Source organism: Bos indicus, chromosome 19, assembly GCF_029378745.1.
Source record: "Bos indicus isolate NIAB-ARS_2022 breed Sahiwal x Tharparkar chromosome 19, NIAB-ARS_B.indTharparkar_mat_pri_1.0, whole genome shotgun sequence".
Lineage (NCBI taxonomy): Eukaryota > Metazoa > Chordata > Mammalia > Artiodactyla > Bovidae > Bos > Bos indicus.
The window spans coordinates 1,761,116-1,777,608 of record NC_091778.1 but is presented as its reverse complement, the minus strand read 5'-3'; the positions used below and the strand labels follow the sequence as shown (position 1 = coordinate 1,777,608).

Below are 16,493 nucleotides of genomic sequence, written 5' to 3'. Positions count from 1 at the left end.
TTAGCTAGTGGGGAAGATGATGTGAAGACTGGCTGGGTTTTTGGAGTGCTTATTGTAATTATTTGCTTCGACTGCTTTAACAAAATACCACAAATTTGATGGCTTAAACTGAAACATATTACCTCACAGTTCTGGAAGCTCTAAGTCCAAGGTCATGCTGTCTGCAGAGACATTTCCTTCAGATGAAGTAAGGAAGAGTTTGGTCTATACTTATCCCCTGGTTTCTGGCAATTTTCTGAAAAGCTTTGGTATTCCTTAGCTTATAGAAGCATCACCTCAATCTCCCTTTATCTTTACATGGATTCTCCCAATGTCTGTGTCTCTTTGTCCAAATCCCCCTTAATAAGAACATCAGTCAAACAGGATTAGGGTCTACCCCAATTAGTCATATTAGATTAGGGCCCACTTCAATAACCTCATTTAATTACATCTATAATGATCCTCAAAATTCAAAAAACAAAGATCATAGCATCCCATCCCATCACTTCATGGGGAAACAGTGAAAGACTTTATATTCTTGGGCTTCAAAATCACTGTAGATGGTGACTGCACCTGTGAAATTAAAAGATGTTTGCTCCTTGGGAGAAAAGCTATGGCAAATCTAGACAGCATATTAAAAAGCAGAGATATTACTTTGCTGACAAAGGACCATATAGTCAAAGCTATGGTTTTTCCAGCAGTCAGCATGGATGTGAGAGTTGGACCATAAAGAAGGCTGAGTGTCGAATAATTGATGCTTTTGACTGTGGTGTTTAAGAAGACTCTTGAGAGTCCCTTTTACTGCGAGGAGATCAAACCAGTCAATCCTAAAGGAAATCAATCCTGAATATTTATTAGAAGGACTGATGCTGAAGCTGAAGCTCCAATACTTTGGCCACCTGATGCAAAGAACTGACTCATTGGAACAGACCCTGATGCTGGGAAAGATTGAAGGCAGGAGAAGGGGACGACAGAGGATGAGATGGTTGAATGGCATCACCAACTCAATGGACATGAATTTGAGCAGTCTCTGAGAGATGGTAAAGGACAGAGAAGTCTGGTGTGCTGCAGTCTATAGGGTTGTGAATAGTTGAATACAACTGAGTGATTGAATAGCATAAGGACCCTATTTCCCAATCAGGTCATATTCTGAGGTACTGAGGGTTAGGGCTCTAACATTTGCATCTGTGGGGTAGACAATTCAGCTCATCACACCTATGTTTAAGGAATTAGTATCTGGAAAGACTGAACTTGAAATAATTATAGATGTGCCCTACCTGCCTGAGTGAGAAAGGAATAAGGGTTAATTCCCAAAGTGTGCTCTACCAACTCTAGCATTCAAAAAGCAGATGAGCAAAATGGATGATATTGTTGAATATGTTTGAAAAAACTGTACCTAAAAAGAGCCAAATTAGTTTCATTGCTGGGAGACTTCTTAGGGTTTTTAGAATGGTAATATATGTCTATCTCCAAGAGGAGGCAATATGATGTGTAGCATTTCATAAGTATATTTGAATGTAGGATTTTTTAGAGCTTCCCACAATATTCCTTGTTGGGCTAGCTAGCATTTCTCAGAACTGGATGGGAATCAGGAAACCTGGCTTCTGAGATCAGCTTTGTTAATGGATCATTATGTACTTCTAAGCCTGTGGCCCCACTTCTGTGAAGTGAATTCTCTTCTTTATAATGAGGGGGTAAATTACATTAGTCTATCCTGTGGTTGTGAGGGTCTATAAAAGCTCAGAGGAAACACAAGCAAAGGAAGCAAAACCAAACTCTTTTATAGGACATGTACTCACAACCTGACAACTCTTTGAACAATTTGAAGTGCTTGATGCTATCTCTATTTATTGGGATATTTTAGTGACAAGCAAACCCTTTGGGATAACTTGAACTTAGAAAAAGGATTTATTCATGACATCCTGGGTCATCTTATGGAATTTAAGATCAGAAATTGATGTCAAGAATTCACTGGAATCAAAACTGCAGAAGCCCTTTCACTCTGCACTCTCCTGCTACCTCCTGCACCATGGTTCATCCTCCTCTATGCTAGAGAGTTTTCTTTAGTTTCACAGTCCTGGGTGGAACATGGCTGAAAGCATTTTAATCCAGCTCTTGGTCCTGATAGTCACAGAAAAATAATTAATCCAACTTAGTTTAGCTTTGACTCCTGTACCAGTCACTATAGTTTTGATAATACTCATATCAGAAAATAATTCCCTTAATTACTCAGCTTCAGTGTCTGAGAGTGAGAAGAGTCTCTGGAGAATACCCATTTGGGTTTTCTCCTTTGACGATGTGTCATAGGACAGAAAATAATCACTGACTTGTCCAGAGGCATACCAGGAACAAGTGAGCTAAAAGTAAGGCTCTCTCCAAGCATGGAGGCATCAGTGGGTTGTACCCACTGAACCCATGGATCAGGGTCTGTGGAAGGTTCAAGTACACTTTCCCACACAGCTGGCACTACCCAGGCTGGCCATGGTCTATGTAGTCTTACTTCTTCCGTACTACATGTAAGAGGATGGGTGGATCTCACAGTTGTTTCTCTCCCCTCAGATGCATTCCTTACGCCTGCTCAGCCAGAATCAACCATCTCAGATCTTTCTGAGCATGAGTGACAATTTCAGGCCTGTCCAGTCACTCAACAACCGCTGCATCCGCACCAACATCAACTTCAGTTTACAGGGGAAGGACTGTCCAAACAACCGGGCCCAGAAGCTTCAGTATAGAGGTGGGTTCAGAGGGCAGTAGACACAAGTCACTCTAGTCTTCTTACTTAAACCTACTCTGAAAGGCTTTGAACTATCTCTCTTAATAGGAATCATGATTGTAAATGATATTTTCATGGTGCTTTTCTATTGAAAAAGTTTTTATGTCATAATCAGAAACACAGATCAAATCTTTAAACCTTGTCTAGTACAGACAAGATAGCATTTTTATCACCATTTTACAGAAGAACCCAGAGAAGCTGATTTCCCTAAAGTTATGTGTTAAATAGGACAACTAGAAGCACTGAAACTTTTAGTTATATACAAATAGATTCCTTTTCCCCTAGAAGGTGAGCAAATAACTCTACATACCAGGTGGTTAGGGCCCAATGAGATATGTGTCTGAACACATCTTTTTCCAGTGCTTTGTGTCTAGAAGTGATTAGAATTCCTACTAAAGAGGGTATTCAGGGTGCCTCCCACCTTCTGTAACTCACATCCAACCCACTCTCTTCCTTTCTACACACTAAGTACCTATTGAACATTTTTGTAAAACCCCAATATGGAAAGGAAAGTGGAGATTAGTCATGGAGATGTCTTCAACCAGGAGATAGGACATCAGAGTTCCAGGCCTGGTTCTGACACTAATAAGTCAAATCATTTACCTCTCTAGCCCTGGCTCCCATGACAGTCTTTATACCAGCTACATCATGATTTGTTGTGAGGAGAAAATGAGAGGCTGGATAGGGAAGTCTTTTGTACTGATAATATGTTACTTGAATATGGGGACTGTGGATGTTACCATACAACTTTTAGAAGCAACTACCACTACTAGCCTCCACCGTATCACTCGAAATTCCCCCAAATTTCTTTAATTTTCTCTCTCTTTCAGACATACCCAGAGTACTAAAACTATAATTTCTGTTTCCTTCCATCCAGAAATACTCAACTAATTCATTCATTGAGCCTTCCCTTTATTCAACATCTATTTATTATGTACCTATTATGTGCTAGGCTTCCCTGGTGGCTCAGCTGGTAAAGAATCTGCCTGCAATATGGGAGACCTGGGCTTGATCCCTGGGTTGGGAAAATCCCCTGGAGAAGGGAATGACAAATATTCACCAGTATTCTGGCCTAGAGAATTCCATGGGCTACACAGTCCATGGGATAGCAAAGAGTCGGACACGACTGAGCAACTTTGACTTTGACTTTCACTTATGTGCCAGGCAGTTAGCTAGGTGATGAAGATATGACCTTATCCCTACAGAACTTATAGTCTAAGAGTTGGATCAGCTAACATTTTCTGCAAAGGGCCAGATGAGAAATATAGATTTTGTGCTCTGCTGTACTCTGATGTAATGTGAAAGCAGCCACAGACAATATGTAAATAAATGGGTGTGACTGTGTTCTAATAAAACTATATTCACAAAATCAGTTCACAGCTGGATTTCATTTGCAGGCTGTCATTTGCCCACCTCTGGTCTAAAGCAACACCATCCGCTATAGCTTCTTGACACAATGGAAATGTTCTGTGTCTGCATTGACCAATATGGTAGCTACTGGCCACATGTGGCTATTGAACATTTGAAGTGTGGCTAGTATGACAATGCAACCAATAGTTTTAATTAATTTAGATATATATCAGCCACATGTAGCTAATGACAATACTATTAGATATCTCAGGCTCAGAGGCTCATAAGAAGGTGGAGAGGATAGTTGGGATACATACAAGTAAGCAGACATTTAAAAACTGTCCCTTCCCCTTTGGAGTAAACTGCCCAACCCGTGTGCAAATTCATCCAATTATGCCTTGTTTTGTGTCGTTCATTTTGTTTTATTTCTTTCTTTCTCTCTCTTTCCAGTAAATGAATGGCTCCTCAAGTAGGGAACCAAGCCAAGAAGAATTCCACCTCAGTGAAATGCTACGACTGTGAATTGATGTAACCTGAAATGTCCCTCTTCTTTCTTCTCTCTCCTTCCCTCCTTCAAGCTTCATTCACTCTTTGGATTGGCCCTTCCTTCATGAAAAGTGTCTGCAAAACCTTGGCAGAGGAGTACATCTCTTACACACACTCATAAACACACACACATGCAAATATATCTACATACAAACACACTCACACAGCACCCAAGATGGGAAGTTAAGTTTCAGAAACAAAAGCCTCATTCATTAAAGGTTTTAGAAGAAAATAACCAACTAACCTGAGTACAATTTTGATACTGTTTTCTGGAACAAGTAAATCTACCCAATGAGACTTTTCAGTCTTTGTACATACAAAATTCTTCTGAGAGAGAGGAGAAAACACAGCTCTGACAGCATCAAGTGGACTTTGTTCTTTGCATCAAATGATCTTGGATAGTGTCCTAAGATCCTTTAAGGGTGCTGGTAACAGGTGAGCCAGGATAAAGTTAGCCAACGATGCATTTCTAGATTATGATTCTTCCATTTACTCAGCAACTCAAAAAGAAAAAGGACAGATATTGAAGAGATACACATTGTGTATGTGTGTGTGTGTGTGTGTGTGTGTATATATATATATATATATATATATTTCACCACAGACTATTAAAAAATTGAATTATTGCTCCTTTTTGTCATATATCTATACTAGGATTTGCCAAGTTCAGATTGATCCATTGCTGTTTCTTGTTTTCCAAAGGTCATACATTGTGTTTGGTTATTGTTAAAAGCTCAATAAATGTGTTTAACAAGTTAATTTCATTTTTCTTGCTTTGATCTATTCTCCTTCCTTACAGGCTAAGCTCTGTCTTCATACAACTGCATTCTTGCTTTTACTTGTTCCTTCATCTATGTTTTATTAATTTGCAGACAGTTTTTTTACTGAATTTGTGGCAATCAGGAATGCATTTGATAAGCTAAGCATAATTTTAATTCCACTCCATGGCTTGATCATGCATAGGAGGTGAGCTTCATCCTGAGATAGCAGGCAACAGATTTCCTGCATTTCAAAACTTCTACCCCCATGCCAATGATGCCCCCTTGAAGGAATGCACTTTGCCTTGTAAATTCTTGGGTAAGGGGTGTCTTTTCTCTCCAGGTGCAACTGGATCTCACAAAGTACAAATGAATGCCTTTCTTTTCTTGTTTATAATGGTCACTCACTGTGTTTGGTTACTGTCAAGAAATCAATAAATGTGTTTAACAAGTTGCTCAGTACCCCTGTCTGAGTTTATTGAAGAGGACAACGTTCTTTGCTGAAGCCTCTGAGTCCTGCTGGGTCCACAAGCAATTGTATTATGGCCAGCAGGGCAGCTGAAGCTGCCAGAACAGCCCATCTGTTTATATTCCTAGAGCCAGATAATTAATACCCTGTTGAGAAAGCATATAGGTTTAGCTGCTGGAAAGGAAGACTTGGATGTTCATCCAGAGGCCAAATTAAAAATAACTTTCATCTCTTATTTCTGTTATAGCCTCCAGAAAGTGGGAAAACACAAGCATGCATAGTCTGTGTACATGGGAACATTTACAAATATGTCAAAAACTTCAGCCAGGTAGCTAGGTTCATTGATGAGGGAAAAAAAAAAAAATCTGTCATATATTTCATATTTAAAATAATACACTTAATTGGATTTTTTAAACATTTTACACCAAAATGATGATGGATTTAACCATGATGGCATGTGACCCTATATCTAAGCATCACTTTTTGCATAAAACCAGATCTTCCTGAAAATATTTAGGGTGGGCAAATGGTAGTCTTTCTCTGTATGGCTTGCTGCCTTCCCTCTGAGTCAAAATATTCTTTAAACTGCAATGAAAAGGAGTGATATATTGTATCAGCCAGGCCTAACTTCAAATCTTTAGTGTACCATTTGCCTACTTGCTATGTGTGATCCTAGGCAGGTTGCTACTTCTCTGATCTGTTAATTGGAGATCCCAATAATTGCTTCTATGAATTAAGAGGCCTTAAATGCTACATAGCTGATTAAAGCAACTCATAAAATACCTGCAATGATTGTTATATAAATAGTGCCTATAGAGCATGTGTGTGGCCTACCAATTATAGGTTTTTCTGTACCATACTTTCCCCAGGGAGGGGTTAGCACCAATCACAAAAGGACACCAAGTTAATACCAAATGACAGCAATAGATACCCAGCATTCAGCACATAGGTAAGTACATATAATCTGTTGGGGCAAAAAGGAAAGAGTATCAGTGAGAAAGGAAGATAAGAGGCTGAGTTTCTAGGCCTTGTTCTGTTACCAGCATCTTCTGTGACTTTGAACAAGTCAACTGCCCTCCCTGGAAGAATGTTCTTGTACATAAGTGATTTGGATACAGTGATCTCTCACAGACTTTCTATTATTCCTTCACTCTTGTCTCTTATTCAGTTATCAGTACAAAGAGGAAAAAGGGAAATCAGGTTGTCATCCCTTGGGGGTCCCTTGGCACAAGCAGAGTTTCACTCTGGCCAAACAGAACTCAAAATGGAGTGAACTAGCCTGTCTCCCACATCTTAAGCCCATCCAAAAATGCCCTTTCTCCCACTCACTGGATTTTCCAAACTATAAAATGAAAATTGGAGTACTTTGCCTTCAAACCAGATAGAAGTAATAAAGATTAGCTAGATTTATACCACTTTAAAAACTGAAAAAGATGAAGAATTTTAAAAAGCACCAAAAGCCCCCGACAGTTGGCTTGATAAAGTCATCAAGGAATAAAAATGCATTTTTCATTTTCAGTCCATGGTGCTTAGGAAGGTCAGGCAGTGATGCTGCTGTGCTCTTCGGGTGTGAAGGCCAGCTGGTTTTTCCCAGTAAGCCACAGGCTTACAGGGACATTCCTTTCACCTCAGAAGTTGGACACAACTGAGCAACTAACATTTTCACCTTCACTCCTTCTGAGGAAGATAATTAAACACTTCAGGAAAATAAATGTTGAAACCCAATTCCCTCCTTAACAAATAGCAGAGGGAGGTAAATATACACAGAAGAGAACTCTGGGCAAAATGTAGGAGAAAAATAATTGTTAGTGTGGAGATCCACAGTTCCCCTCTCAAGAACATTTTTTGCAGTTTCCAAGACCATTTAAGGACTTGTTCCCACTTCCGTCAGTAGCAGTTTGGTTTCCATGGTGATGTCAGAACAACCACAACTCACTGCACAATATGTTTTGAAATGTAACGGTCATTTGGTGTTTGGACAGGAGTTCAGTCCTCAGGCATGGTCCATAGCCACCTGCACCACGCTAAAATGTCTGATTGAGGAAAATCAATTAACATGAAAACACCTTTAGGGGAGTCCTTATTCACCCTACAGGACCCCAGAGCAGTTTTAGGCTCTCTGGAACGTGAAAACTGGGGAACTGTGATAGTTCACAAAAGTATCCCAGTTCTTTTGTTCCAGAAAGCCTAAGAGAAGGATTGCTAGAAGCAGAAACTCACATTCCCATCATTCACCAGTTAGCACAATTGACCATAAGTCAAGAACTACCAAGACCCAGCCAAGGAAACATATTAATAAAATCTACCATGGATCACACATTTCCTGTGGGTTAAATCTTAATGCTTAGCAATTTAAAAATATCATCTCATTTCACACAGCAATCTGCAAGGTAATCACCATTGTTACTTTGCAAATGCAGAAACTTTTCATACTGTTCATGGGGTTCTCAAAGCAAAAATACTGAAGTGGTTTTCCATTCCCTTCTCCAGTGGACCATGTTTTGTCAGAACTCTCCACCATGACCTGTCTGTCTTGGGTGGCCCTACATGTCATGGCTCATAGTTTCATTGAGCTAGACAAAGCTGTGATCCGTGTGAATGTGACTGGTGATGGAAGTAAAGTCCAATGCTGAAAGAACAATATTACATAGGAGCCTGGAATGTTAGGTCCATGAATCAAGGCAAATTGGAAATGGTCAAACAGGAGATGACAAGAGTGAACATCAACATTTTAGGAATCAGCGATCTAAAATGGACTGAAATAGGGGAATTTAATTCAAATGACCATTGTATCTACTACTGTGACTAAGAATCCCTTAGAATAAATGGACTAGCACTCATAGTCAACAAGAGTCCAAAATGCAGCACTAGATTGCAGTCTGAAAGACGCCAGAATTATTTCTGTTCATTTCAAAGCAAACCATTCAATAACACAGTAATCCAGGGCTATGTCCCAACTACTAATGCTAAAGAAGCTGAAGTTGAATGATTCTGTGATGACCTACAAGACCTTCTACAACTAACATAAAAAAAAAAAATGATGTCCTCTTCATCATAGGGGACTGGAATGCAAAGATCAATAGATATCTGGAGTAACAGGCAAATTTGGCTAGGAGTACAAAATGAAGCAGGTCAAAGGCTAACAGAGTGTTGCCAAGACAATGCACTGGTTATAGCAAACACCCTCTTCCAATAACAGAAGACATGACTGTACACATGGACGTCACCAGATGATCAATACTGAAATCAGATTGATTATATTCTTTGCAGTCAAAAATGGAGAAGCTTTATACAGTCAGTAAAAATAAGACTAGGATCTGACTGTGGCTCAGATCATGAACTCCTTATTGACAAATCCAGACTTAAATTGAAGAAAGTAGGGAAAACCACTAGACCATTCAGGTACAACCTAAATCAAACCCCTTAATGATTATACAGTGGAAATGACAAATATATTCAAGGAACTAGATGTGATAGACAAAGTGCCTGAAGAATTGTGGATGGAAGTTCATGACATTGCACAGGAAGTGGTGATAAAAACCACTCCCAAGAAAAAGAAATGCAAAAATGGAAAATGGTTGTCTGAGGAGGCCTTACATATAGCTGAGAAAAGAAGAGACATTAAAGACAAAGGAAAAAGGAAAGATAAATCCATCTGTATGCAGAGTTCCAAAGAATAGCAAGCAGAGTTAAGAAAGCCTTCCTCAGTGATCAGTGCAAAGAAATATAGAAAAACAATAGAATGGGAAAGACTAAAGATCTCTTCAAGAAAATTAGAGATACCAAGGGAACGTTTCTTTCAAAGATGGGCACAATAAAGGACATAATGGTATGAACCTAATATAAGCAGAAGATATTAAGAAGAGATGACAAGAATACATGGAAGAACTATACACAAAAGATCTTAATGACCCAAATAACCATGATGATGTGATCACTCACCTAAAGCCAGACATCTTGGAATGTGAAGTCAAGTGGGCCTTAGGAAGCATCACTATTAGCAAAGCTAGTAGAGGTGATGGAATTCCAGCTGAGCTACTTCAAGTCCTAAAAGATAATGCTGTGAAAGTGCTGCACTCAATATGCCAGAAAATATGGAAAACTCAGCAGTGGCCACAGGACTGGAAAAGGTCAGTTTTTGTTCCAATCCCAAAGAAAGGCAATGCCAGAGAATGTTCAAACAACTGTTCAGTTGCACTTATCTCATATGTTAGCTGAGTAATGCTCAGAATTCTCCAAGATAGACTTCAATAGTATGTGATTTAAGAACTTCCAGATGTTCAATCTGGCTTTATAAAAGGCAGAGGATTAGGACTGGGAGACCACTTTCTCCCCCACAAATTCATCAAAAGATCATTTGAATGCTGAGCAACACCCACAAAACAACTTCTGAGCACTGCTAGAGGACACCAGAAAGGCAACCCAATCCCTTTGAAAGGAGGTAGGGCAAAATATTATATATGAAAACAGAGACAAATTTAGGTATGGAGACCCGTCCTGAATAGGGAGTTGTGAAGGAGGAGAAGTTCCCACACAGTAGGAAACCCTGTCATAGGCGTGTCTCTGGGGAGCTTTGAAATCTCAGAGGGCAACATAACTGGGAGAAAGAAAGAAAAAAACACCAAAGACTATGTTCCTAACTGCAACTACTAGCAGAGAAGTGTCACAGATGCTCGTGTCTGCCAGCAGTGAGTGGGAGCTGGGCAGGGAGGCATGGGCTGTGTCATTGGCCCTTAGAGTAAGAACTTGGATTGAATGCCCTGAGGACAATCTGAGGGAGCTAATGTGAGATAGCAATCCAAACCATGGGATGCCAGAAAGACCAAACAAACAAACAAAACTTCTGCTGCAAATGGAACAAAGGATTGAGTGATACCAAAGGAGTATAAGCCCACTGCCATATAGGACCCTCCCTCCTCAATGGCAGAGAGGCAGGTGTTCAACAGCCAGAGCCACAAGGCAAGGGGCTGCTGCAATCTCATCCCCAGAGACTACATCTACCACTAAATTGTCAGCAGGTTCCCAGTTGCTAACCATGTCCCTCTGGGATCCTGGACGGTTCACATTGCCAGGAGTGTCACAGCCTGAGATCAGCTCCCTAGAGGAGACACATGGCACACCTGGGAAACCAAGCAGTTGGGACCAGGGAGATCATAAAATGCAAGCTTTACCTGGGATAATACTCACCTAGCACCTGGTTGCCTGAGGTGCTTGGACCTGTGAAGGGCACAAAACACACAGCCCTTCAGGGTTTGCGCCCTTACCAAGCACCTGAGAACCTGAGCAGCACAGACCTGGAGAGTGCATGAAATTCAGGGTCCACATGACACTGTGTACTTTCAGAGCACCCTGGAGCCTGAGAAGTGTGGACCTGGGAAGTACATGCCACCTTGGTCTGTGGTAAACCCAGTGTGGCCCATGCATGGTGAGCATTCCTCACACATGCCAGTGATATTTGTTTGTAGTGTCTCTCCCCCACAGCACAACTGAATGAGTGATCTTAAATGAATGGCCACATTTGCCCCATTGTGTCCGGGTGGAAATTAGACACTGAAGAGACCTGAAAACAGAGGAAGCCAAAATAAACAAAGATGGGGGAACTGCTCTGGAAGTGACAGGTACAAGAGATTAAAATCCTTCAGTTAATGCTGAGATTGTGCATTTGAGGGGCAACCATAGACCTTGAGAACAAGTAGTAACACGAATAAGGGACTGTGTGTCACTGAACTGACCCCACACTGGGCACAACAGATCTAGAGAAATTTCCAGATATATTTTTACTATTATTACTTTTTAATTTTAATGAGTTCTTTATTCCTCCATTAACTTTCATTTTTATAACCTACCTTTCAAAAATACTATTAAAAACAATTCCATATACATATTTTTTTATTTTTGTGATCGATTTTGTTTTGTATTTTTTATATTGCATTTTTGAGATTTTAACATCTATTATAGATTTTTAATCTTTGCTTTTTGGTATTTGTTATAAATTTTGTGCCTTTAAGAATCTAATATTCAGTATCCATTTTCACTTAGGGATTTGGTTACTGGCTTGATTACTCTGACCTTTTGACTTTCCCTTTTCTCTTCCAGGTCACCTCTATCTCTTTCCTCCCTCTTCTCTTCTAAATATAACGCTGTGAATCTCTCTGGGTGCTGCTAGCTGTGGAGAATTCTTTCACAATTAACCTAGTGTTTTTATATTCTGTGCTATATGGATGGAGAAGTCTTGAGGCTACTGTAAGGAAAGTACCAAAAGCCAGAGACAGGAGGCTTAACTCCAGAACTTTAGAAGATCAGGGAAATCCTAGCTCAAGGGAACATTAATAGACAAGCGTACACCCAAGAGTCTCCATACCAGCATTGAAACCAGGCTCCACTCAAGAGCCAATAAGTTCCAGTGGAAGACACGCCATGCTAATTCTCCAGCAAAACAGGAACACAACTTTGAACATTAAAAGACAGGCTGCCCAAAGCTGTGCCAAACCTATAGACACCCCAGAACTCACTACTGGACACTTCACTGCACTTCAGAGAGAAGAGATACAGGTCCACCCACCAGAATACAGATGAAAGCTCCCGCAACCAGGAAATCTTGACAAGTTCACTAGTCCAACTCCATCCACAGGGAACAGACTCCACAATTAAGAGTAAGCCCGAACTTCCAGCCTGCAGAAAACACACCACAAACACAGCAATCTAAACAAAATGAAAAGGAAGAGAAATATTCAGCAGGTTAAAAAACATGAAAAAAACCCTCCAAACCAAACAACAGAGGAGGAAATAGGGAGTCTACCTGGAAAATAATTCAGAATAATGATAGTAAAAATTATCTAGGTTGCTTCCATGTCCTGGCTATTATAAACAGTGCTGCGATGAACATTGGGGTACACTTGTCTCTTTCCCTTCTGGTTTCCTCAGTGTGTATGCCCAGCAGTGGGATTGCTGGATCATAAGGCAGTTCTATTTCCAGTTTTTTAAGGAATCTCCACACTGATCTCCATAGTGGCTGTACTAGTTTGCATTCCCACCAACAGTGTAAGAGGGTTCCCTTTTCTCCACACCATCTCCAACATTTATTATTTGTAGACTTTTGGATCACAGCCATTCTGACTGGTGTGAAATGGTACCTCCTAGATGTCCATCAGCAGATGAATGGATAAGAAAGCTGTGGTACATATACACAATGGAGTATTACTCAGCCACTAAAAAGAATACATTTGAATCAGTTCTAATGAGGTGGATGAAACTGGAGCCTGTTATACAGAGTGAAGTAAGCCAGAAGGAAAAACGCCAATACAGTATACTAACGCATATATATGGAATTTAGAAAGATGATAACAATAACCCAGTGTATGAGACAGCAAAAGAGACACTGATGTATGGAACAGTCTTATGGACTCTGTGGGAGAGGGAGAAGGTGGGAAGATTTGGGAGAATGGCATTAAAACATGTAAAATATCATGTATGAAATGAGATGCCAGTCCAGGTTCAATGCACAATACTGGATGCTTGGGGCTAGTGCACTGGGACGACCCAGAGGGATGGTATGGGGAGGGAGGAGGGAGGAGGGTTCAGGATGGGGAGCACATGTATACCTGTGATGGATTCATTTTGATATTTGGCAAAACAAATACAATTATGTAAAGTTTAAAAATAAAATAAAATTTAAAAAAATTATCTAAAATCTTGAAAACAAATGGAGTTACAGATAAATAGACTAGAGATAAGGATTGAGAAAATGTAAGAAATGTTTAACAAGGACATAGAAGAAATAAAGAGAATGAACAATGTAATAACCAATTAAAAGCACTTTGGAGGGAACCAACAGTAGAATAACTGAGGCAGAAGAGAGGATAAATGAGGTGGAAGATAGAATGATGGAAATAAATGAAGCAGAGAGGAAAAACATAAAAAGAATTAAAAGAAATGGGGACAACTTCAGAGATCTCTGGGACAATGTTGAACACTCTGACATTTGAATCATAGGTGTCATAGAAGAAGCAGACAAAAAGAAAAGGCATGAGAAAATAGTGTAAGAGGTAATAGTTAAAAACTTCCCTAAAATGGGAAAAGAAATAGCCACCTAAGTGCAAGAATCACAGAGAATCCTGAATAGGATAAATCCAAGGTGAAACAACCCAAGGCACATATTAATCAAACTTAAAAAAATTAAACACAAAGAGAAAATATTAAGAGCAGCAAGGGAAAAGCAATAAATAAATACAATGGGATTCCTATAAAGATAAAAGCTGATCTTTCAATAAAAACTCTTCAGTCCTGAAGGGAATGGCAGGACATGAATAAAGTGATGGAAGAGAAAAAAACTACAACCAAGATTACTCTACCCAGCAAGGATCTCATTCACATGAGGGAGAAATCAAAAGCTTTATAGACAAGCAAAAGCTGAGAGAATTCAGCACCACCAAACCAGCTCCTCAACGAATGCTAAAGTATTTTCTCTAGACAGGAAACACAGAAAAGGTTTATAAAATAAACCAAAAATGAAAAAGTAAATGGTAATGGGATCATACTTATGAATAATTGCCTTAAATTTAAATGGGTTAAATGCCCCAACCAAAAGACAAAGACTGGCCAAATGGATACAAAAATAAGACCCCTATATATGCTGTCTACAAGAGACCCACCTGAAACCTTAGGGACACATACAGACTGAAAGTGAGGGGCTGGAAAAACATATTTCATGCAAATGAAGACCAAAAGAGAGCAGGAGTAGCAATACTCATATCAGATAAAATAGACTTTGAAATAAAGACCATGGTAAGAGACAAAGAAGAACACTACATAATGATCATAGGATCAAGTCAAGAAGAAGATATAACAATTATAAATATATATGTATCCAACATAAGAGCACCTCAATACATAAGGCAAATGCTAACAGGTGTGAAAAGGAAAATTAACACTAACACACAATAATAGTGGGGGACTTTAATATCTCACTCACACCTATGGACAGATCTACCAAACAGAAAATTAGCAAGGAAACACAGCTTTAAATGATACAATGGACCAGTTAGACCTAATTGATATCTATAGGACATTTCACCCCCCAAACAATAAATTTCACCTATTTCTCAAGTGCTCATGGAACATTCTCCAGGATAGATCACATCCTGGGCCACAGATATAGACTTGGTAAATTTTTAAAAATCAACATCAATTCAAGCATGTTTTCAACTACAGGGGAAAATAGCTATTAAAAACTCAAGCATATGGAGGCTAAACAACACACGGAAGAAATCAAAAAGGAAATCAAAATATGTGTGAGTGAGTGAGCGAGTGAAAGATTCTCAGTCATGTCTGACTCTTTGTGACCCTCAAGGACTGGGGCCTGCCAGGCTCCTCTGTCCATGGAATTCTTCAGGCCAGAATACTGAAGTGTGTTGCCATTCCCTTCTCCAGGGGATCTGCCCAACTCAGGGATTGAACCCAGGTCTCTCATATTGCAGGCAGATGGTAAATATACTGTCTGAGCCTCAAGGGATAGAAACAAATGGAAATGAAAACACAAAAACCCCAAACATATGGGATTCAGTAAAAGCAGGGCAAAGAATGAGCTTCATAGCAATACAAGCCTACCTCAGGAAACAAGAGAAACATCAAATAAACAACCTAAGTTTACACCTACAGCAACTAGAAAAAGAAGAACAAAAGAACTCCAAAGTTAGTAGAAGGCAAGTAATCATTAACACCAGAGCAGAAATAAATGGAAAAAAAAAAAAAAAGAGGAGGAAACAAAGCAAAGATCAACAAAACTAAAAACTGGTTCTTTGAGAAGATAAACAGTCAAACTGTTAGCCAGATTCATCAAGGAAAAAAAAAAAAAAAAAAGGAGAGGAGTCAAATCAATAAAATTAGAAATGAGAATGAGAAATCACAATAGACAACACAGAAATACAAAAGATCATAAAAGACTACTATGAGCAATCATATGCCAATAAAATTGACAACCTGGAAGAAATGGACAACTTGGAAGACATGGACAAATTCTTAGAAAACTATAACAGCAATTATATGCCAATAAAATGGACAACTTGGAAAAATGGAGAATTTCTTAGAAAAGTATAAGCTTCCTGGTTCAAAACTGAACCAGGGTGCTCGCTTCGGCAGCACATATACTAAAATTGGAATGATACAGAGAAGATTAGCATGGCCCCTGCGCAAGGATGACACGCAAATTTGTCAAGCGTTCCATATAAAAAAAAAAAAAAAAAAACGGAACCAGGAAGAAATAGAACATCTTAACAGACCCATCACAAGCACAGAAATCGAAATGGTAGTAAAAAAATCTTCCGACAAACATAAACCCAGGGCCACATGGCTTCACAGGTAAATTCTACCAAAAATTTAGCAAAGAGCTAACACCTATTCTACTCAAAGTTTTCCAGAAAATTCCAGAGGAAGGTAAACTTCAAAACTCCTTCTATAAGGCCAACATCACCCTAATTTCAACCAGACAAAGATGCCACAAAAAAAGAAAACTACAGAAGACGGTGGAGGAATAGGACAGGGAGACTATTTTATCCCCCACAAATTCATCAAAAGAACATTTGAACGCTGAGTAAATTCCACAAAACAACTTCTGAATGCT

At 39.4% G+C, this 16,493-nt stretch overlaps 1 protein-coding gene and 1 non-coding gene across 3 annotated transcripts in view; both read left to right on the top strand.

The window, feature by feature from the left end:
- CA10 (carbonic anhydrase 10) overlaps positions 1-5,860 on the top strand; it is an 852,220-nt gene extending 846,360 nt beyond the window's left edge. For both annotated transcript variants that reach the window (XM_070772473.1, XM_070772474.1), the window contains 2 exons: positions 2,539-2,713; positions 4,553-5,860. In XM_070772473.1, coding sequence (XP_070628574.1) covers positions 2,539-2,713; positions 4,553-4,575 — 198 coding nt within the window. In that variant the 3' untranslated portion in view covers positions 4,576-5,860. The remainder of the gene's footprint in view (positions 1-2,538; positions 2,714-4,552) is intronic.
- A 10,136-nt stretch (positions 5,861-15,996) lies between these two features.
- On the top strand, positions 15,997-16,103 carry LOC139177800 (U6 spliceosomal RNA). Its single transcript, XR_011562269.1, has one exon. It is a non-coding gene; the product is annotated as a U6 spliceosomal RNA (small nuclear RNA).
- Positions 16,104-16,493: the final 390 nt, after the last annotated feature.